Source organism: Apteryx rowi, unplaced genomic scaffold, assembly GCF_003343035.1.
Source record: "Apteryx rowi isolate R43461 unplaced genomic scaffold, aptRow1 scaffold_481, whole genome shotgun sequence".
In the NCBI taxonomy this organism is placed as follows: domain Eukaryota; kingdom Metazoa; phylum Chordata; class Aves; order Apterygiformes; family Apterygidae; genus Apteryx; species Apteryx rowi.
The window spans coordinates 148,187-171,163 of record NW_020450740.1 but is presented as its reverse complement, the minus strand read 5'-3'; the positions used below and the strand labels follow the sequence as shown (position 1 = coordinate 171,163).

The following is a 22,977-nucleotide window of genomic DNA, read 5'->3' as shown; positions in this document are numbered from 1 at the left end:
ATATATATTATAGTATAAATATATTTATGTGAGTTTGGCCATGATCAGATGTTCACTGCAGAAATGGCTGAACTACCTTTTAGAGGTTACTTCTCCTTTCCCTTCTGCTAGAGATTAAAGTCTCCACAGCCTTGCTAAAGTCTGTTTAAATTAACCTAACTGTACTTACAGATGTGAGGAGTACGTGCACTCCGGTTTTGCTGTATTCACCTCCTGACTGGGGGGGGGGGGGTGGTGTTATCTACTACTTCTGCCCCTTATTGCCCTGTGTGATGGAGACTGGATTGCCTATTTGCAAAAAGAGTTTTCATGCAGAGAAGCATATGGTCAAGTCTATTTCAAATCATGTTATTAAAGCAGACTGTAGTTAGCTTAATGCAGTCCATCATTGCTCCATTTTGGTATTTCTGTAATCAGTTTTGGAGATGCTTAGGTCCCCCCGCTGCTTTGTCTAAGTCCTTCCATTCAAAGGGAAGAAAGCCTCTTGTCTGAAGAATGCTTTTCAGGTACTCAGAGGCACCTAGCTTATGGATTAATGCATTTTTTAAAATACATCTAGCCCCAGATGGTAAATTTTGCACAGGATTGCAGCATCTCTGCAGTCAGCTATTTTACTGACTCTGAATATCCTCAAAGACCATTTGAAATATCACACCATCATTTCTTCTGGATGAACTCAGTCTTCCTTAAGCAACTTCATTCCTTCTTCCCCTTTCTGTCATAACTGAGTTTTTTTAAATGTCAGGATCAAAACTTAATCTGAATCGAACCAAATTTGGGGGTATATATCTGCTGTGTTTTTTTTTTTTTTTTTAATTTCCCCTGTTTTTTAATCAATACTTAGCCATCCTGATTTTCGTTTAGTAATTTGGCAGTAAAACATACATTTGATACTAGAAAGCAGACAGACTGACTTTTTTTTTTTTTTTACAGAGATGAGTATCTAGTCTTTCTTTTTTTTTTTTAAAGGAAAGTAGGCGGGGTTGAGCTGTATTTGTGTTATACCATGCTTCATATCAGAGCTAAGAGCTGAGCTAGGGGTGTTTATACTAGCACAACTGACGAAGAAAGGATTGCATTTCCATTTGAATGTAAGCAGACAACCAGATATGATTCTCTCTACCTGTAAGTAGACTGAGTCGCATATTTGGATCTTGAAGTTTTATTTTGTGCAGTAGTAGTGTAGTTAGCAAATGACCTACTTAAAATTGCCATAAGAGTACCAAACAGTATTCTCCTGCGTAACTTAGATGATCTGTGTTCAGACTGCTCATCTTGACTTTCAAAATTACTGATCAGATGCAAGTCTATGATATGACTGATTACAGACAGATATTGAGATGTTTCCAAATACTGTCCTTAAAAGCATGTACAGCATAGACATGAATAAAAAGCTTAGTAGAATTAGAGCCAACTTTCCAACAGTGCACAATTAACTCACAGGAAAATACAGAATGCCTGAACTTGCACATGTGAAAAGCTGAAAGTTTGTCTTTTAAAGTGTTTTAGAAGGAAACTATACTATTGATTTCTAGTAGATCATTGATCTTCTGGTACTGCTAAAAATTGACAGACCTACCTGTTCAGGAAGCATATTGTGTTATAGTGAAGATTTGTTTTTGATGCGTAAAGCTAAGTTTGAGTATTTCTCAATGTGCCATTGTATATAGTTAACCTATCTGCCCTGCAAGAGCAAGAACTTTGTGCAGGACATGACACAAGAACTCAAGTCTTAGGGKTTTTTTTTAGCCCAATCCTATCAAAATTAGCAATGGTTTGGGAAACAGTGAATCAGAAAGAGAAACTCAAACCAAGAAACTTGTAAAGTAGTAAAATTATAAAAAGTCGCTTCTAACTAAACTTGTTGCTTTTATCTAACCCTTTGGTACTGCTTCCCAAATACTGGCAAACAAAGCGAGTTATAATTGGAAATAGGACATGGCCATATATACAAGTATATCAATCCAAAGCGTGCTGCTAGGTTTTGGGTGTTGTGGAACTTTATCATTTTAAATTGCAGTAGAGCTACTGATAGCAATGGAGCAGCTCAAAGGACTTCCAAGTTTTCACTGTGCCGTTTCTGTTTTCCTGGGACTTTCAGGTTCTCAAGCACGCAGCTGTTCCTTCTCACTACAGACCAATCTTTTTCTTTCTCTAGCATCCCATCTACTTTCTGTTGTGCACAGACAGAACTGTTAACAGGCCTCTATCTCGGTTGGTTGTTAAAAAGTTAGCTGCAAATTTTTAAGAGGTATTTGTAAGGCTGGCTTCAGTATCAGTTTCTGTAATTTCCACTACTTCCACATGCTTCTCATGCCACGGTATCTTTTCTCTCTTTCCAAAACTGTGCATGCTAAGAAGTCTGGGTTTGGGCATCATGATCCTATAGGTTAATCTGACTCTGTACTAGAGTTGGGATTCATATTTGTTAATCAGTCATCAGAGAGATAATATGTTACTGTTTTAAAAACAAGTATTTCCCTCCTTATAAAGCCATTTCTGGAAAAGAAAAGACATAAGCAATGAAATGGGCTGCATTTTGTTTTCTGAATTCTCTGTCTGCATTACTTGAACTTTGAGCTCACAGCCTTTCATCAGGTATTGGAGAAATGAGATTCTCCATGCCATTAAAGAAGGAAGTCTTGGTAAACTTTAGATTCAATGGCCTAAATTCTCCTCTTGATTGATTTTAACTTAGATTCTAAGCTAACAAATTTAATTTTTTCATGATGACTTATATCTGCTGAGGATTAAGGCTAAACGTGTTTTGGTAGCTTATGTTTTGACAGAACTCAGGGAAATGTGGGTTGACAAGCCTAGTGGGGCTGTGGATTGTGGAGAAACCTTCCTGCCTGTGGATTTAAAATAAGCATGATTTAACCAATTTTTCTGGAAGTTGTGGGAAAATTTTTGGTTATGTAGGAAGCAGAGAAGCAGGACCTGAAAAGAGTGGAGGGTCCATAACTGCTTTATTTTAAGAGACTTCTAAAAAATAATTTACTGTTAAAAATTATTGAATATTTCTTTCTGTTAACCTCTGTTTCTTTCCAATGTCCTGTCCAAACATTGTCTGTCATTCATAATATGTTAAATCCGATTGGTCTCTGTTCTCTTCAAAAACTGGAATCCAAAACACGATCCAAAATCTGATTTCCTTACAGAAGCACAACTCTCACTGATATCAACAATGATTAGTTTTTAAGTGATGAACCCTTCAGATAATGTGAGTAGCTGAGGTAGGGACCAGGGGGGTCAGGGCTTACATTTATGACTCTCTAACTGTCTTTGACAWATTACAGTGTTTTGCTAAAGAAAAGGTGCTTGATCCAAAATTGAAGGAAATCAGAATATTTCCAATGGTTTCAGTGATTTGAATTAGGGCATAGTACAAAGGAAAATCAAGAAGGAATATTTAAAACTGTGTTAATTATATTTATTTTCCATTTCTTATTCTTTACATTTTAAAGATAATAAATTTCTCACATTAAAATGCAGTTTGTTTTTTTCATTTTGAATATAAGAAAATAAATAAATAAAGCAGGCAAGATCGGTTATAGGAGCGTGTGTATAACTATGAGAAGCGTCAGTCAGGAAATGCAGACTTCCTGTAGCACTTCAGTCAGCATTGCTATGGCACCTGGCAGCAGCCCTAGATGTAAAGRTCTTCCTGTGTTGCTAGCAGAAGATTGAGATGTAAGCTAGGCTAGTCAAATTATTCATTCAGTGCATCAAAGCCTTTTACATTTGCAGTGTTGGCCAGGTTTTTCTACACAGCATCACGGAGCAGCTTTGGGCCTTTCTCTAGTGAGCCTGATTTTAACCAAAGGAAGAAAAAAATGGTGAGATGCATTGTGCAAGAAGCACAATACCACTACCGATGACTGACTGGGGGGAGATGTAAAATGTGCAGATCAATACATTGGTCTTTGCTTGAGATGCTGAAATTCCAGTCCATCAGGTCAACGTTTCTTGGTTTAAAAACCACCCATAATTCAGTATAACTGAAGCAAGACCTAGTCCAAGGCCTGTGATTCTAAGCCCCGTGGAACTGAAGGCCTCTCTGTATATGTTCCTTGATACTGTTTCCCGGTAGACCTGATGATTTTGCAAACAGAAGTTAACAACTTGCAATGCATTAATTTCTTCTATTAATTTCTACTGAATTAATTCTACAAGTGCTACAGGAGTAATGCATAGCCAAAAGAATTTTGGAAGCCATGTTGCAGAAAACAGAGGCAGTCATATGTATAGGAAGGTTGATTTTCAAAGAGCTGGCAATGCCCTTCATTCAGGATGATGGATATCTGCTGGATTGATAGGCCTTGACTGGATGCATAAAATACTCAGTAGGAAGAAGCAGGAGAAGCAAACCTGGCAGAACTATCTTACTCCTTAGGCCCCAAGAATTCACTGCAGAATGGGCTTATCTGAGCCTTGGTCTAACCTGAGCCTTCACCTTTAGCCTGCCAAGCTGTTATATTTTGTGATCTTTAGTTGGTTAGACACTCTAACCTTGGAAGAATCACTGGCCAAATAAAAGCATGAGTCCCATGAAGCATCTGGCTTTAATCTAAATACTAAATAATTAATATTAGATATGCTTGAGATGTTTTTAAAGTCATTGCATACATTCATTTATTGCTAATTGCTTTTAGCATAGCAAAGGACATTCAAATATGAAAAGCAACCACTAGCAGAACAAGCCTGAAAGTCACTGACAGCAAAAGGAATTCCTGAGCTTACAGTCTAAATTTATTCAAATCACTGGGCTCATAAAGAAAAGCAAGACAGACTTCTATGTCCGTAACATCAGTCTGAATGTAGGACTCCTTGCTTTCACAGTAATAGCCAAATCTTTAAAATCTTATTAGAACATCATTCTTACATAACATTGAAACTCCGCAGTGCTTGGGCTAAATATTTCCAGTGAGTGTTCTCATAAGGAGAGCAAGTTATCTAAGGAAGAATAACATATTTACCTGGACCAGATGGTATAATCAGAAGGAACAGACAAGCTTTCACATGTCAGGTTCCTTTTGGCACATTGCTAAATACTGATTAAACTTCAAGGCACTGGCTGAAGTGATAGAAACCCAGGAATTTTTTCAGCCACATTGTTCGCTTGTCATGGAGTACAGAAGCCATTGTAAAAGCCATTATGAAACCTAACATAATCTAGGTCAGGGGAAAAACACAGTTCCTTCTTAAAATATTTGGGAAATTTTGGTAAACAGCATGTAATTATTCATGCTGAAATTTAAATGACACTTTTTTTTTACTGAAATTGTAATAGCAATTTTCCTTGAAGGACAGTTCTTGCAAGACAACAATGTCATGCAATACACTTCCAGGGCACTAATTCAATACCATGTTAGAGGCACTTGTTTCTTGGCATCCTGACTTCACTTTGCTCTGGGATTTCTCTTTTTCTTAAGAAGTGGAAAAGCAATGGTAGTAAAACAGAAATATTTCCCACCCAACTTTAAAAAAAACATTATTCATTCCAAGTTTGTTCTCATCTAGGATATGAATTAACTAGACCCTATAGTCAACCAATGCTAGAGACTGTGTTCAGGCAAAGTTCAGCTGCTATGGTTTTTAACAATCAAGGGACAGTTTAATGGACCCTGGAAAATTATGCAGCAAATAAATTACATTGCCCATATCTTCTGCTCTGGTTTCTTTAAAGAAAATTGTCAGTGTCAGCTGACTTGGGTATTTGTAATCCCCATGCTTTGCATAGCCGTCAGTGGAAAATTTTATCAAGCAGTTGATGCTGTCTTCTGATTAATACAGGCTTGCCAGCTTCCCACACGATAGGCTCTTCACAGGATGCAACGGTCTAAGGGAAATTGCCCCATGACTTTCATGGTAAATACTCAAACCAAAACATGTATGAGACAGGTCTCTTCCTCTTCCGACCCAGAACTAATTCGATCTTATCTTTCTGATGTTTGACATTCTCTCCTCCTCCTTTTATTAGGGCAAGATTTTCTACATGCTGTGTACATTTATAGAGAAAATAATCCTATTTTCATCAGTGTAAGTAAGGATACTTAGTGTTTTGAGTGCTAGCATGCTTAGTCTCAACACACTTTGCTGAAGCATTGGTAAAAGGCATTGGTAAAAAGTATTATAGGCCACTAGCTAGACCATTCTGTTTATCATACCAGACTGGATTAGATCATTAAGATAAATAAGCCAAAAAATGCCATGAGGGAAAACAAATAAACTGGAAGATACCGATCAGACTGTACAAAGACGTATCAAGTGAACAATAAAGCAGCAAAATACTGAGACTTCAGGAAGGTTATTTCAAGTAAATGTCTGAGGCCTCTTCCAGTGCTACAGCCTCAGGGGTGGACTCACTGGTGTGGGATTTGAAGACTATTTTCTACCAGTGCAGCCAAACATGACAGAAGCCTTTTCTCTGTACGCCTAGCTCTCGTACTTACTAAGAGAGCCTAAATCAGCCATAGCCGCCTCTTGGAGATGTGGGCCCCAGGCGGCAGGCTGGGGATGCAGGCCGGCCTGCCCTGGGGCTGGGGGTGATGGGTACGTGCAAGACGAGGACGGGGCTCGTGCCTGGAGGAGGCACCTCCGGAAGCCTCCTGACCCTGGGGCTGCTGCCTTCCCACCCGCTCCTGCACCGTGTGTCTGCCGCAAGCCCGCTCAAGGGCTAAGCCTGCAGAGACTTTGCTCTTTCGAGGAGTCTCCTGCCAGCCTCATGGCTGCTCGGCTCACGGGGAGGTGGGGAAGAGCTGCGCAGATGCAAAGGGGATGGGGTCACAGCCACAGCTGCCGGACAAAACCCTGGTGGCGTGGCACAGGCAGGAGGGGAGGTCACAGATGGCAGGACCAGAGTGACTGCAAACCATTCAGTTACTCTGTTCAAATCTTCTCCTCAATATCATCTGACATGCTTAAAACCAACTGAAATAATATCATAGCTTTCCTGCTACTCATGCAATATATACTGGATTGACTCATGAACATGTATATATAGCTGATGTATTGTTCTCAAGCTTGTCAGCCACTTGCTACGTGAGTGAAAAGCCCATCTTCTGTTATTTTAAGCCTGCACTAATGAAGGCATTATATTAGTGGTTTAAACAAAAGCAGGAAAATCAGTATTAACTCAAAGAATTGAATGTATTGTGTTTCCTTTAATAAATCTTAAAATAAGAAAAAAACTTGTCTTATAAGTGTGGCTTTGTGTTTGGCTTAAGTGATCTAAAAATCCTGTCATTGCTGAAGGGGACAGTTCTCCACCTCCTGTCCCTGATCACCTTCCCCTTGGTTGCATTGGTTAGAGCATACATGGCTGTGTGATCAGTCAGATCAGTACTGATCTGGCTGACAACTCATTCTTTCTTTTTGCCTTTTTCTTTTTTTTTTTTTTTGCTGATTTTGTGAGCTGATTTAATTCATCACATGGCCTTATAATTATTGAAGCCATTGTAAGGGACACAGTGGGAACGTGTAGCTGGAGTGGGAGGGAAGCTCTGCTCTCTTACACAGATGCAAACTCAGCTTTAATGATTTACCAACTATTTCACAGCAGGACAGAGCTAATAATACTGCTAAGCACATATCCTAGCCCTTAATTTTGTTAATTTTGTAAATGAATAAACAAGAACACTGCAAATATAGAAAATATTCCTGTTCACAGATCACACCATCCAGTCTGTTTTCTGCTGCTGCTGCTGCTGCTGCACAGTGCATAAAAGGTATGTGAAATGCATAAGCTTTTCAGCAATTAAGACAATCAAAATATTTGTACATAAAAGACTTTTAAAAACCCATTTTCAGTAGAACTGCTAATTATGCAGAAGTTTAAAATAAGCTCTACCCTGTATACCCCAACATGAATGAAGACATATATATACATTGCATACATATATACGTATGCATACACATCTACATGTGAGCATTTTTAATGAATATTTATATCTACATATTCATTCAAATACTTCATGTTCTTCAAAATTAGAGCAATGAGAATGAACCTGGACCCGGATACTGGCCTGGTGACACAGTGCTCAGCCTCACAGAAAGAAGTCTCCTACACATCTACTCAGAAGTACAGGGTAAGTAATGTTTTGGTAGGTGAAAAAAAAAAAAAAGGAGTGAGGTGATGTGCCATACAGTGGCCCACTACCAGAACAAGTACAGGAGTAAATAACCCCTGAGCATGTATTCCTGAAGTTGCTTAAAAAAAAATGCAAAGTAAAGGTGTTCTAAGATCTACATTGAGTGTGCAAACAGGGTCACGGTGACGTTTCTGAGGCTGGCTGACTTGACCAGGAGGCTTGTTGTCACTGGTCAGGGTGTTTCCCCTTCCCTCTCCCACATTGTGGGTGTCCAAGCGAGGGAGGTGAGAAGGGTGCAGCTGCTCTTTTTCTGGCAGAAGCAAGCTAGCCTCACTCAGCTGRCATGTGAAACCTCCCCCTCAGTCTTACTAGATCTAAATAGAATTAATCTGAGTTTCCAAAGCATAGCTGAGTGCAAACCCAGAACCTAAGCTGTTGCAAAAGGAAATGATTATGTTTCTGCTGATTTGCTACAAATGTCTGCAGAGCCCTTCATATCCATGTCAATTCTTCAGATAAATGGCCAAATTCCCAGCCACTGATTTCAATGGTACTCTGCTAATTTACACCAGCTGGGGAGTTATCCCAGCATTCATATCGTGCAGAAGTCACTGAAAGCATGGGGATTAGGGTAAATGGATGTTTTGTCTATTATTTGTTGTGCTTTTCATTGTAATTTTGGCTTTGACACCAAGGCACTTGAATGTAGGTCTCGCTGTTTGTAAGAGACTGAGTGATAGCACTATACAGTGTGAAATAATGATCAGGATTTATTCCTTTTAGTAACCAAGAAAATGTAATGATAATGTTAATAATAGGTGAATTAAATAAGAAACAGCAGGAAAAAGAGATCAATTATGAAAGATACTTTTTTCTTTCACTAGCGTAAGATGCAGTTGGTTCAACAGTTTAAGAAGAAGCCATTACCTCCTCTACCCCCCGAGGCCTTGGAAGACTACACACAAAAGATCAAAGTTATTGCACTCTATGACTTTTTTGCTAGAGGACCCTCTGATTTAACACTCAAGGAATCAGAAGAATACATTATCCTTGAAAAGTATGACCCCCACTGGTGGAAGGCAAGAGATCAGTATGGGTAAGAGAGGGGGATCTATTTTTATCTATCTATCTTCCTACACAGAAAAACAAACAAACAAACCTAAAACGAACTTCTCTAAAAGCAAACAGATAGAACAAGAGATGTGTGACATTTTGGAGAGAGATTTTAAACTGTTTTAAGTTCTAGATTTAGTAAGTTCCTTACTAAAAAAAAATAGCAATGATGTGACTCACTGGGCACTGAGACATGCAAAAATTCAGCTTTCCATACTTCAAGTGCTTTACAATACAGTCTAGATGTTTAAGGAGTTCATAAAAGCCATAGAAATTAGTAAGATATTGGGCTGAAACAAAATCCCTGATCCAAAAATTCCTGGACTTTTTAGAAAGTCTAGATCATAATTTCATTTAGGATCCTTTCTGCTTTTCTGTTTGTTCCTTTGCATTTCCTTCAGTTCATCCGATACCCTGATTTTGGGAGTGGTTATATGATATATAACAACTGTTTTATTTTTACTCAAATCACTCCTTTAAATATTTATAAATGCTTTTTCTCCACTCATATTTGCAGTGAGAGTCCACTAGATTATTATYTTGTATACACATGCATGCACATATTTTATATATCTTCATATATCTTCATCTTCATATATATCTTCATGTCTTTCTATATCTTCATATAAAAGCTTTGTATAGGTCCAACATCAGAACTGAAGAGCATGGCTTCTGATTGAGAAAAAGCATAATTTTTTCTTAACTTTCTTTTGGCTTTAATTGAAAATTCTCATTAACATGCTGCTCTAAGCACTCTGCAAATACTTCCCCCAGTTGACTTTTTCAATTCAGTAGTTATCCACAGCTGTGGGGCAGATACATTGTCCCAGGATGAAGGGACTTGGACTTCTATTCAATCCGTACATTGGGATCCTGTATCTAAAGATATAGCCAATAGTCTAAAAAGCCCTATTAATATTTTACCTCAATATGTATTTGTTTCAGGAATGAAGGTCTAATTCCCAGCAACTATGTAACTGAGAACAAGCAAAACAATTTAGAAACCTACGAGTAAGTACACTTGAAAATGATTATTGTGCTTTCTTTTCTCAAAATGGAGTGGCACGTTTTAGAGCTTGATCCTTTCATCTTTATTAGATATAAACGGGTGTTTTTCTTTACTGGAGAGCTTACCAGAAGCTCTCATTTTTTTGTGAGAAAACATTACTCTCAGAATCAAGTTGGTTAATTCATTCTGAACTATTTGCTCTGGGTGTATAACAAACATTGAATACCATAACAATTCATTTGCATGAATCAGAATGTCAGAATCCAGATGTTTCCTATCTGCGTGGGCTCACTACACGATGTTTCTATATTCTAAGCTCTTCCTGTTGTGAACATATTATTAACTGACTAGAAGCTAATTCTGGCTAGTTTGCTGGAGAGAAGAATAAAATTCTCCAAAATTCTAGTGAAGAGAGGCCTGAAACAATGAGTGTGACTGTAAACTTCTTCACAGTTTGGCATAACTGTATCCTGGGTTTTGTTTTGTTTGAGCTCATATTTAATCACAATCAATGGGGAAAATAGTTGTCATAATTAGAATAAAGTCTAATAAAGTCATTTAAAATTAAGAGATTATTATATGCAATGATAGCTCTATTCAGCTTTTGAACTAGGAATAGTGCAACTAATAAGAGAGATTACTTCTGCTAAACAGAGCAAATGTGTTAATTTTTTTTTTAAGACTATCTGGAATTAAAGCATTGAATGTCTCTTTGTTGCAGGTGGTACTGCAAAAACATAAGCAGGAGCCAGGCAGAACTTTTATTACGGCAGAAGGTAACTCAGGCAGCTTATAAATACAGCTAACAATTTCTGGAAAGATCTATCAGTAGAGGCATCAAGAACATTTCAACAGTCAAATCCAAATCTGTTCGGCATGTAGTAAGAGAGATTGCTTTAAAATAAAGTGGCAGCTTTCTGGGGTGAGCGTTCAGTGTAGACTATCTAGACTTCCTAGAATTTTAAGTTGCAGTCCCAGCAAATTCTACTCAGATCTTCAATACGAGATTAATTGAATTTTATGCAGTTTAATGTGCTTATCTTTTATCTGAAACATTGAAGACTGGAATCTCTGTAATAAGTAAGGTAGTAAAGTGGCAGAGTTAATAACCCTCCATCCCCCATCTTCTTTATGTATAGGGCAAATAGTCCATATACTATTCTACCCTGTATCTGTTACTAAATTTTCTAACTCGGTTAACACTCATTAAGCCTTTCTGTGTTCTAATTCTCCTCTACTAATTTTAATAACAACTAAGACTTTAACATACAACAAATAACTTCAGTTAATATAGTGACAAAAATTTCTACATTTCTTACTGCTATGTAATAATGTTCTGTGCCTCACATGTAAATATGTAGAGGTCCTCCTCAACAAGGACAATGGCTTTCCCTGGGATTTTATTAGTTTTATGAACCATTTCAGAAGATAACTTGCTGCTGCTTCATTTTATTAGGCATTCCACAGCACCTGCTAATCAGATACAAGTCCTATCACAAGGGAGTTTGCTTCAAGCTCAAAAGCCATAAATAACTCTACATGGATTTCTTTTCAGTCCAAAGAAGGCGCATTTGTGGTCAGAGATTCAAGCCAACAGGGACTTCTCACGCTGTCCGTGTATTCGCGGTCTAAAGGGTGAGTAGGCATTGCTCTGAACAGTTATGGTTTGAATCAAAACGTGAAGGAAGACCTTCCCTAAAACTCCCCAGGATGGGATGCGGCAAGCCAACACTTCCTGTATGCGACTGGCCTTCAAAAAAACACCTCCAGGCTGCAATGTAACCCTCATTACTTCTTTCTGAGCCTCCAAAAAAGCAGGGGTGGACAGGCAGCAAAATGAGCAGAAAGCACTAAAGACATAATGTGGAGGAATATAGAAAAGTAAACAGATAAAATAAAAGCGCCAATGAAGAGCCTTTGGAGAACCAGAATGGAAAATTTAATCTTGGACTATATGTGAATAAGTTTTTAACTCTTTGGAGGAAATTCAGGTGGTGAAGAGCATGTTAATTTTAAAAGCTTAGATTCAAATAAATGCTGATTTGGGAGGGATGTCTGTTAAGTGCTACAGCTATTTCTTGTGCATGCAGTGATGCAAAAACAAATACTTGCACAATAAAAAAGATGGTGCAGTATCTCCCAAAGCTGGGATAGAGATCTAGTTAAGGACTTTTTTTTTTTTTTTTCTTAAACAGTGTATCAACTACACCAAGTCATTTAAAGTAGGGAACTCTATCTCAAGTTTTTAGACTTTTCTGTACATTATCTCCAAGTAAAATTTAATCAGATTTACAGTATAAACCACTATAAATTTTTATCCTAAGTGATAATCTTTTGTTGATTTCAGAAGTCATAGCGGAGACATTCGACATTACCAAATTAAGAAAAACCACCTGGAACAATATTATGTAGCAGAAAAATATCTCTTTTCATCTATTCCTGAACTCGTCCAGTATCATCAACAGAATGCTGCAGGTAACACATGCAAGCTGGTAAGGTTTTACTACTGAAGATCATCAGGACTTTGAGAGATCATAAACAACCCTTTTTGTATTCCTTTCCTTATAAAAAGAGGCACAAGTTTTCACATTTGCTGACAAGTTCAAATATGCAGTGATCCTTTCTGCCAAAGCAGTAGCTGCAGTGTGCGTATACCATGCAGGAAGTGAAACTGCCAAGCTAGTACACATGAATGAAATGAATTTTACAAAATTAGAAGCCTCGTGTGTTCACCTGCTCTTCATGCTGTTGGTTCATGCTTGACTGAATGTGACATATTCAATTTGATTAGAATTCTTTGCTTGTCTAAAATACAGTAACTCGCATGCATGCAATTTAAGAAAAACAGGAAATATTCTATGCATCAGCAGATAGCATTTTACTGATTTTGCCAAAACCCAAAACAGTCAAAAGGCAGAATTGGGGACCACAAGGACTCTCTGATACTGATTTAGAGCCTGCCAGAGTTAACCACCTCTAGCTGTTTGCTGATGTCAGCCTTTAATAGTTTCTAGCATTAAAAAAAGCCCTTTGTCCTGGCTCTGCCTATCATTTTAATACAGTGTAAAATGTTTCTACCTTGAAAGAGTGGAGATGGGAAAACACGCAGAGAGCCCCTCACACTGGTGAGGAAGGAAGATACAGRAATGTATAGAGCCTTTTGCCCAAGAGAGGAGGATTGTAGGAAATCCATGAAACAGAAAAGGATCTGAAAGTAATGACGGGAAGAATGGACGGATGGATGCAAGGAGCCCTTGACGAGCACAGTGAGCCAGCTTTAAAAAAAAGGAAAGCGTACAGCTTCTTTGTGTTTGTAGAAAAGGAACATAAGGGCAGGTTGCAACAAGATAAACTTTCAGGTGTAGTAGGAAAGTAGAAAAGAATGTTTTCACTGGTACAGTTGGCTCATGAACTCAAAGGGAAAGAATGCCAGACAAAAACATTTCTTGTGATGGGAAGCAATCCTGAGAAATCCTGCTGAAGGAGAAAGCCTAGGTGGGTGATATCTTGTGTAGCAGTATTTAAGATTACCAACGTACTAGGAACAAGCAAGAGTATCACTTTTGGTTGTATGAAAGTATAAATACTTTTGTAGTGGGCTAAAGTTCATAGTAGAATAAAAATGCATTTACAAAGGTGTAAAATGCTATGAAAATGTTAATATACTTATTTAATTAAGCAACAATTTTGGATAACATTTATTTGAGGTAGGAAGTGTCTTATCATGTGTATTTGTACAATGACTGACTAGATCTCAGCTGGTATCCCAAGGTGCTACTGTCATACATCTATTAATAATATTTAAAAAGAAATAAAAACAATTATGTGACACTTTGAAAACAGTACTTGTCTTTCTAAACAGTAACTCATCTGCCAGACTGAAAAGAGGCTGTCTTCTCATTCCCTGTATTCAGGGCCCTACTGAACATAGTCTTCCTCCATTTCTTCTCACTATAATGTTATATCTGAACAAGCTGTAAAAAAAAAAAAAAAAAAAAAAAGAACTTCAAGCAGTAGGAAATGTAAATCGCATTCCAAAATATTTTTTGTTTGAGAACAGATACTATATAGCATAATTTAAAATGGGGTAATTGGTCAACAGAATATTATTGCTTTGTTTCCTACAGGGCTTATCACTCGTCTCCGGCATCCAGTTGGCTCAATGGGATGTTCTTCACCAGCAACAGCAGGGTTTAGTTATGGTAAATTTTGAATAATGTTTTGGCGAATAGTTAGGTATCTGTCTAGCCAAAAATTTGTATCGCACTCATCAGGTTAATTATTCTATTATATCAATGAAATTTTCCAGTAACGACAAACACATAAACAGTTGCATATTCACTGGAAATAAACACTGATTTCCTAGTAAGGTGTCAGAACCAAAGAGAACATCTGGCTGGATTAATTCAGTTTAGCAATGTTGTGCTTCTTTTATAACCACTAGAGCATTTCTGAGTTATGTGGAATTTTGTAAGCAGACCTAAGACTCAAATACGCATTTAATGGCCTATCAAAGGAAATTTGAATCTATTTAAATGCCTAGGAAATTTCAATTTATATTATTTATGAGGAAGATTTTCTTTGTCAATTCTGCAAGTTTTAGAAATAAGAATAAAATCTTATACAGTATTAGAAAACAAACAATAAATGCTGGTTTTGTGCATATACAGCAGGAAGTTAAAATAATCTGGCTGATGCATATATATAACAAAACAGGAATCTCCAAAATCACATATTATCCTGTGAATGTTCCTGTGAATATCAAGGCCTAATGTGTCTGGAGGGCAGAACTATTTTGATTGATATGAAGGCAGCCAGTAACTATTTCTGAAGCTAAACTATCAGTCTGGAAGTGGTTCAGAGTTAAAAACATCAAATATGATAATGCCAAAGAAGTTCTCATATGTAATTGAAACTGAACATTTGCCTTATCTTCAAGCTGCAGAAGTTCCTACATTAAGCAGTTTAAACAGTGTTCACATTCGACAAGCTATAAAATAACCTTCATATATAAACATATATGAGTGTGTGGAAATTTTCAGATATTCCAAACCTATATTATAGTTGATGAACAGTTGTGATGTTTTGCTGTGTGCGTTAGCAGCAAGGAGCACAGCCTCTCTCCTGGAGCACGGTTAAGGAAAGCTGGCCCGACTGCTGTAACATGTTGGGTTCTTTTTATAGAGGAGTGGGAATTAAACCCATCTGAGCTGACGTTCATGAAAGAGCTTGGGCGCGGGCAGTTTGGAGTCGTTCAGCTGGGTAAATGGAAAGCAACCATCAAGGTTGCCATCAAAACAATCCATGAAGGTGCAATGTCTGAAGATGATTTCATTGAGGAGGCCAAAGTAATGATGTAAGTACAAAAGCTGTACAATAAATATAGATTACACTGAGATGACCAAGAAACAAATATAATCTGATTTTGTTTAACCCAACCAACCAAAGAACATTGTGAGAATTGTTAATGCACTTGATGTGCAATATAGAAAAGTTGATTTTTATGGTCTAAGTCAGACTGCTCCAGATGCTCGATACACTCATTGCCAGACTTTTTTTTTTTTAATGGGTACCACCTTGAACTGCGAAGCTGGGGGGGGGGGGGTATGTGTGCTGAGAACTGTTCTTACAACCATTGTTTCATCTGTAATTCAGTGTCTCTGGGACCACTGGCAGATCTTAAACTTACCTACATCTTCTGAGAAATTATATTACCATTTCTCCTAATTTCCCAAATTACATGGCAAGGAAGTATGCAGACCAAGTCTTGCACCAGCTCATGTCCCCTGCCTGAAAGCCAGGCCTTTCCATTTCAGATCGCCAAGCCAAGGTTTTCGGTCAGTGCCTGTATATATTTAACTGACAAACTATTATGGAATGATTTCAGAGTGAACTTCTTGGAGGAAACTGTATACAGAAATGTGTTAGTAGGACAACTCTGAGGGCAGCTGCAATCGAATAAAACTTATCAAGTATTGAGAATGAAAAGTCTAATTACTTGCCAGCAGAAACGATAGCCTGACAGACATGGACATTTTTGACAGGCACCTATCCCACCCAAAGCTGGTCCAGCTTTACGGGGTGTGCACACACCACAGGCCTCTCTATGTTGTGACCGAATTCATGGAAAATGGCTGCCTCCTCAACTACCTTCGGCAAAGACGAGGGAAACTCAGCAGAGATGTCCTGCTAGGCATGTGCCAGGATGTGTGCGAAGGGATGCAATATCTAGAAAAAAACAGATTTATTCACCGTGATTTAGTAAGTATGATAGGTTTTCTGTAAATAATGACAATAAGGGACTCACCACTGCATTTTGTGGGACACTAATGTATTCTGTAAGACTTGAGCGTTGCTGGATCTAATAAGCCAACAGTGTTTTCCTGATGAATGCAGCACTCTGGCTGGAAAGCAAGACTCTTCTGCTGTTCTTTCGTGTACAGGCAGCTGGAAAACTACGTGATAACTGAGTGAAGTCAGAGCAAGTCAGGAGGTTAGCATGGAAAGACAGCCTCACAATACAGGATTATCATGCAGTGATCACAGTACAACCATAATCTCAGCACTAAAAAAGGGCAGCAACAGTGAAGAATTTTATGTAACAAAAATCTCTCTCTTCCCTCTTTTCTTCTGCTCTCTGCTGCCTTGCCTTGAGGCTGGGATATACGGATTGCTTTTCTCCCCTACCCCTCATACACAGGGGACTATGGGAGGCAGGGGCAGGTTGGGGGGGGGGGTTCTTTACTTTCTGCTTTTTCTCCAACACTCCTATCTGGATGCAGAGCAGAAATCTTCCTGCTCTGCCCTCCCTGGCTGCTTGAAGAAATGGAAAGTCTTGGAAGCTTCCAAGGAGTTCCTGATTTCTGTCATGAACAGTTTCTAAACACATTTTTAAAAATTCATACTGAGTATCCTAATGCTAGCATTCAGGAATATGTCTGCTTAGATAACTGAACTCTGCATCCTAAAATTTTCCTTTACTATGAAGGAATATGTGAAAATATTTTAGCTTATACTTCAAGTATTCAGTCTGATATATGCTATGTATATGTAATTACACAGTGGTGAAATATTTTCATTGACTTGAAGCCAAAACTTCACATWTTTTCTTATATTTTTGAGCAAGTCATTCATCCCCTTTTAGAATATAAACTGTATGTATGAGCTGAAAAAAATAAATGTTTGTTGTATTTTTCTTAAAATGCTTTAGCACAGATTTCAGATATGTTTCTCTCATTTTGCCTAGGCTGCAAGAAACTGTTTAATCAATGCTAAACACGTTGTTAAAGTATCTGACTTCGGGATGGCAAGGTATGAAGCCACTTATGCGACTTTATTGAGTGCTCTATTTTCAGTGACAAGGCCTTGAATTAACGACATTGCTTGCTTTGCTGATTTGGAGAATCCCATTGCACTCAATTTATGAACGTTCATTGAAATGATGGCATTGATATTTAACTGTTGCACCATGGCTAGCTGTCAGGTCACTCTCTGGCTGCTGGTGAGCATAAGAAAGACAGATAAACTAAGTGGTAGAAATCAAAAGTGTTCTTTTGACATAGAAAGGCTCAGAGTGTGATGGGCTGCCAGAAGCTTAGAGAAAGTGTTTCCCGCAAGTTTTCTGAGCAGCGGGGAGGGCAGACAGGCCCTCGCAGCCGGCGCAGGTGTCGGCGCTGACCTTTAAGGAGCGCTGCGGGGGGTACCGCGGGGGCAGGAAGCCGGCCTGCGCTTCTCGAGCAAGGAAGTGGTTTTTCTGCTTAATGCGCAGACCAGCCAAACATGGAGAAACGCCTTATATTTCTAACCCGCTAGCAGTTTGTGACTAAATATTTATTTTTAAAAGGCTGTCCTATACCATGACAGTGCTTGCTGGTTGCATTGCTCCCTGAAAGGGGAAGGTTGGCATCAGGAGGCTGAACTCATCCAGATTCACCAAAAAACATAGTGAGAAAAAAAAGTTGTCAGGGTCCAGCCTGAGAAAAATGTCCCTGCATGGCTCACTGTGGCCAAGCAGTGGCTATGGGGGCCTGGCACTAGGTGGGTGCTGGAGGGACACCCCCCCCCAGGAGCCCACCGAGAGGCCGCGGCACCACCCTCTAATCCTTCGGAGTGCCTGAAACTGCCGCGACCGGCTCTTTTGCACTTAGGCTAACCTGTCCTCTTTCTGTGCCTGCACCAAACCAAGAAAGGGACCCGAAGCGGCAATTTCTCGCCACGTGACCTCATTACGCGCTCTAGAAGGAGTACATGCAGCCTGCCTTCCCTGAGAACACGTCTGCTGTAGTGAATAGCTGTTGACTGCTCATAAAGGTTAATACTGGGCAAATGTGCACAACACTTGTATGGATGCAGGGGTCAGTCTGCTAGCCTTTAAAAATGGTGCCTTAGTACTTCAAAAGCGTACGTCAGCCATAGCTTCATCTTATCTGGGAGACGTTCCCGTGGCTCCTATCAGCTTGGGCAAAGAAAATTGCCCTTTCAGTGCACTGGCCAGGGCTGTTGCCTTACGTGCGACAAAAATGTCCTTGTGGGCCTCTTCGGTAACAGTGCGCCACGAGTCGCATCTGTGAAGCTGTGCAGCRGATTTCACCGAGCAGTTACGGAAGCACAGCCTTCCGCCGGCAGCTTTCAGGTGGAACAAGTGTTTGAAAGGTCGTCTCTTTTTAAATGACAATAATTATTTATTGCTGCTGGCTTTCTTGCCCACAGTGCAGTGACCTTTCCTATCAAAGTATACTCAGGAGATGATAGTAATAACTATCCTGTGACTCTAAAAGATGGCATTAAAATATTTTATTGTAACATATGTCTCTAATTGCATGGCATAGAGGGTGCCCAAATGTGTTTATTTTATATCAAATATGTGATGCAATTTCTTTGTGTTTCTATATTGACACAGTTCTGTGGAATTATAAATTGCCTGTAGCAATGTAACCAAAATGGCTTGCTCTTTAACTATCACTAAAATACATGCCATTTCCTGATTTTTTTTTTTTTTTTTAGGTATGTCATTGATGATGAATATATCAGCTCTTCAGGTGCCAAGTTTCCAATCAAATGGTCATCTCCTGAAGTCTTTCATTTCAAAAAATACAGCAGCAAATCAGATGTCTGGTCATTTGGTGAGTTGATTAGTTTAATGTGCAACATACTGCGTTTCTCTAAAACGTCTGATAAGATTTAGAAAAGTGCACTGTTCTACTGATATTACCTATCTTTAGCTCTAGTCCTCCCCATTTTTTAAATCTCGCCTACATTGGAAGAGTATGTTTCTGAACAGAAAGGCTCTGTGCTCTTTTGGGAGTTCGAGGACCTGCTCTGCACATCCAGATCCTATATCCTACTTCTCCTACAGGGTAGAAATTTCATGATTCCTGACAATTTTTTTCTAGACAATTTAACAGACACGATCTTGTGTGTCACTTTATATATGGTCCAAAAAAATCTCCAGTTCCTCTACTAATCATGAAAATACTCATCCATCCAACCCCTAGTTGTCAAAAAATTAAATTTTGACTGAAATATGCATTCTCTGTATGTCACCATTAGCCAAATGCATATTCATTTCAATCAGTTTCATAGACCACCTTCTTAGCTGACTTAAATGGGAGGAGAATTGTATCAGCTGAGAATTTTGCTGATTGATTTTCTCATTTCATTCAGCTCAGGTTGCCCATATTTTCATGCCTTATTCAACATACAAAAAAGCAAGGAGTGTTTTTTGTGCTTCTAATACTGTCAAATAACTTGTATTCCTTTTTTTTATTATTTTTATTCCAAATGTTTTGGTTCATTTCTAGGTGTACTGATGTGGGAAGTTTTCACAGAAGGTAAAATGCCTTTTGAAAGTAAGTCAAATTCTGAAGTTGTCCGTGAGATTTCTGAGGGTAACCGACTTTATCGACCATATCTGGCATCACACACTGTGTACAAAGTCATGTACAGCTGCTGGCACGAGGTTTGTTGCTCTTATTGTCTTGTGATACTACTTTACTGTATTCTTCATTTGTAATGTGAATCTAAAGGCAGCCCTCAAAAATGAGGCATTAAATACTTATTTCATACCTTTGATATCATCCTCAGTAGCTCTCACTGTGCTTTTCACAAATTATGGCTAAGCTTACAAGCCTCTGTTTCTTTTGGTTGTTACATCCAGCAAACATAAGGCACATCATCAATACAATAGGTCTACATCATTCTTGGTTTTGAATATTCCACTATTGTCTCACTTCTCAGCTGCATCAATTGTAATACTTTTTTCACACCTCCATGTCATACATAGCTTTCTCTAACTCTGCTCTGAATGATGATCTTTTAACATATTCCTGCACAAAGTGGGTCTGCCTACAAAGTGCAGATTTTACAGCACCTTCTTTGGACGTGTACATCACTATAGCTGTAGTAATGCAGCAGACAGTTTGCTTCCTTCTCTCTCAGGTTGCCCCCTTTCGCTCCCTCCACTCTGATTTAGTACTTGACTTCATGTTCTTTACTCATTTCTCCAGCAACTATTTCTTTCTACACTGGTAGAAAAACATGGATTTCATCGGCCTCTCCATCTGAGTAATCTCTTAAGGTTCCTCCTATAGTGTCTACAGGAAGTAAATCTTTAATTTCAGATAAAAAGTACTTTCAGAAGAACTTTGTGTAATGCTTTCATTTAAATAAGCAGGCATACACTGAATGTTGCAGCAGGATCTTATTGCTACCTTTGTGTCCTTTATCCCATGTCTCCTTTCTAGCCCATATCTTAAAACTAATACGGAACTTTTAGACCTTTAATAAAGCTAGCATAAGAGACTGGAATCTGAACTGCATAGCTTGCTTGCTTACTGCAACCAGCCAGTGGGATGCCAGGCCGGCAGAGAGAGAGAGAGAGCGGGCAAGAAATCATCATTTCTGTTCTGACATCAACCAACGTTTTGTTCCATATTGCAAGACATGAAATAACACCGCAGGGGAGATACTTTCTCAGCAGCCCGAGAAATGTCCCTGAGTATCATGGCTTCCTGAGACAGCATTTTCCAGCGACCCACTGCAGCTGGAGAAACCCTATGGAAATTCTGGTCCAGAAACGAGATAAATGTTCTTTAAAGAAATTTTAGAAACACTTTGAAAAGTGGCTATGCTCACAGTTTTAGGAAGTGGTCTATTGACTTTCTGACACATTTACTTGAAGAAAACATGATTTTTCTTAAATGATAAGCTCAGTCTTTTTTTCCTCCTATATTAATAAAATCAAATGTAATTTTAAGTGGTAGTTTATATCTGTGTGTAACCATCTTCTGAAGTCTGGTACCATAATTGATCAACTGCTAATATATATTTATCCTCTGCTTTGCTTTTCAGAAACCTGAAGGACGTCCTACTTTTGCAGAGTTACTAGAGACCCTAACAAATATAACAGAGATGGGATAATCAGAGGTTTTACACAATTTTTTTTACTGAAAGGTTAGCATTAAGTCTCTCAGTAATGTAGTTGATACAAAAAGCTCAGTCTTTTACAGCCTTCTCTACTTAAATCACAGTAACTGCATCCTACATATTGAAGCAGCTGTTCAGGCTTGGCCTAATTTTAGTCATTTGAGTACATACCTCAGAAGACTGTTTTTGGACTATAAAGCTGTCTGTTTTCAAGTTCAGGGAGAAAAGTCTCCTGTCTGAAAAGAAGTAACCAAGCTTACTCACCACATAGGCCTTTTCATTTATTTTTTTCATCAGAGCTACAGTAATTCCTGTAACAATATTAATAAGAAATTATTTGTTACTTAATATGGCTCATGGACTGGGGAATACAGATGGGTGAGAGCCAAAATGATGCAAGAACCTCTGATAAAGCTCTAAATAGGTCAAGTTTAAAGCTGAGACCTTTTGCACTGCGAGGCAGGCGGCACTGAAGCAAAGCACCAGTATTTCAGCAGCAGTGGCAGTGAGCGGACTGACCAACCACTGGAGCAACACCCCACGTTTGCCCTTGACAAACACTTGCCTCGGTGCTTCCCTGCAAGCGCCCAGGATGTCTGCTGGATGAGCTGAAGCTGGAACCTGACAGTAAAATGAAGTGAATTAGTCTAGCTCAAATAGGCTCTGTAACACCCGATGTGGACAATGCATGTAACCCAGACTTACGTTATTATTCACATTTCATTTTTAATCTTAATTTTGATCAATACAAATAYATTACAGAAAAGAAAAGGCACATGAAGTTAGCTACTATTTAATATAAGAGTTAGGCCACTACCAATAAATAGTTTCTTAATATGTGATTGCATTGTGACTTATTTATGAACACATGCATATTTGATTTTATAGCACTTTTTAGACAAAATACTTAAAGCTATCTGAAGAATGAACAAATTCTGTATAACTTAATTTTACTTTCTTTCCCATTTCCAAACTTAAAAAATAACTGCAACAATAAAATGAAATATCTGAATCTTCACAGATTTTGAATTTCCAGGAGACAACAGCATCTCTAGGTCGAATTCACTCTAGGTATTAATAACTCACATTTTGATAGTTGTTATCCCTCAGGAAAGGAAGCTCTTATTTATATCATTTACATTTTTGGGAGTACTTTCAAACACAGTTTTAAGGCATTTCTGCTTCAAGTGAAACATGATATCCTTATCCTTTTTTGTAATCTGCTAAAAGAATTTTCACTAACCAATAGCACTGTTTACTTTTATAATTGACTTATTCACTTAGGAGCATTCAGTTCCGTATTAGACCTATGACTGAATACAGATTTATACAACACTG

At 38.5% G+C, this 22,977-nt stretch overlaps 1 protein-coding gene across 3 annotated transcripts; it reads left to right on the top strand.

Annotated features, from left to right (window-relative positions):
- Positions 1-232: 232 nt before the first annotated feature.
- Positions 233-22,476, top strand: TXK (TXK tyrosine kinase). 3 transcript variants are annotated; one of them, XM_026078646.1, is made up of 15 exons: positions 233-1,125; positions 7,673-7,730; positions 7,994-8,090; positions 8,978-9,189; positions 10,152-10,217; positions 10,937-10,991; positions 11,771-11,850; positions 12,563-12,690; positions 14,343-14,417; positions 15,400-15,571; positions 16,260-16,476; positions 17,462-17,526; positions 19,219-19,337; positions 20,016-20,173; positions 21,565-22,476. In XM_026078646.1, the coding sequence occupies exons 1-15, from the start codon at positions 1,110-1,112 to the stop codon at positions 21,631-21,633; spliced, it is 1,587 nt and encodes a 528-aa protein (XP_025934431.1). In that variant the 5' UTR covers positions 233-1,109; the 3' UTR covers positions 21,634-22,476. The 3 variants fall into 3 exon arrangements, with proteins under 3 accessions (XP_025934431.1, XP_025934433.1, XP_025934432.1); XM_026078647.1 differs by lacking the exon at positions 233-1,125 and having other exon boundaries at positions 7,716-7,730; positions 7,996-8,090; XM_026078648.1 differs by lacking the exons at positions 19,219-19,337; positions 20,016-20,173; positions 21,565-22,476 and adding an exon at positions 18,401-19,205.
- Positions 22,477-22,977: the final 501 nt, after the last annotated feature.

Bases quoted from the DNA above. Each gene is read 5' to 3' on its own strand.
- TXK (XM_026078646.1), top strand. The intron at 14,418-15,399 runs GTAAATTTTGAA...TTCTTTTTATAG, and splicing joins AACAGCAGGGTTTAGTTATG to AGGAGTGGGAATTAAACCCA. The intron at 19,338-20,015 runs GTGAGTTGATTA...GTTCATTTCTAG, and splicing joins ATCAGATGTCTGGTCATTTG to GTGTACTGATGTGGGAAGTT.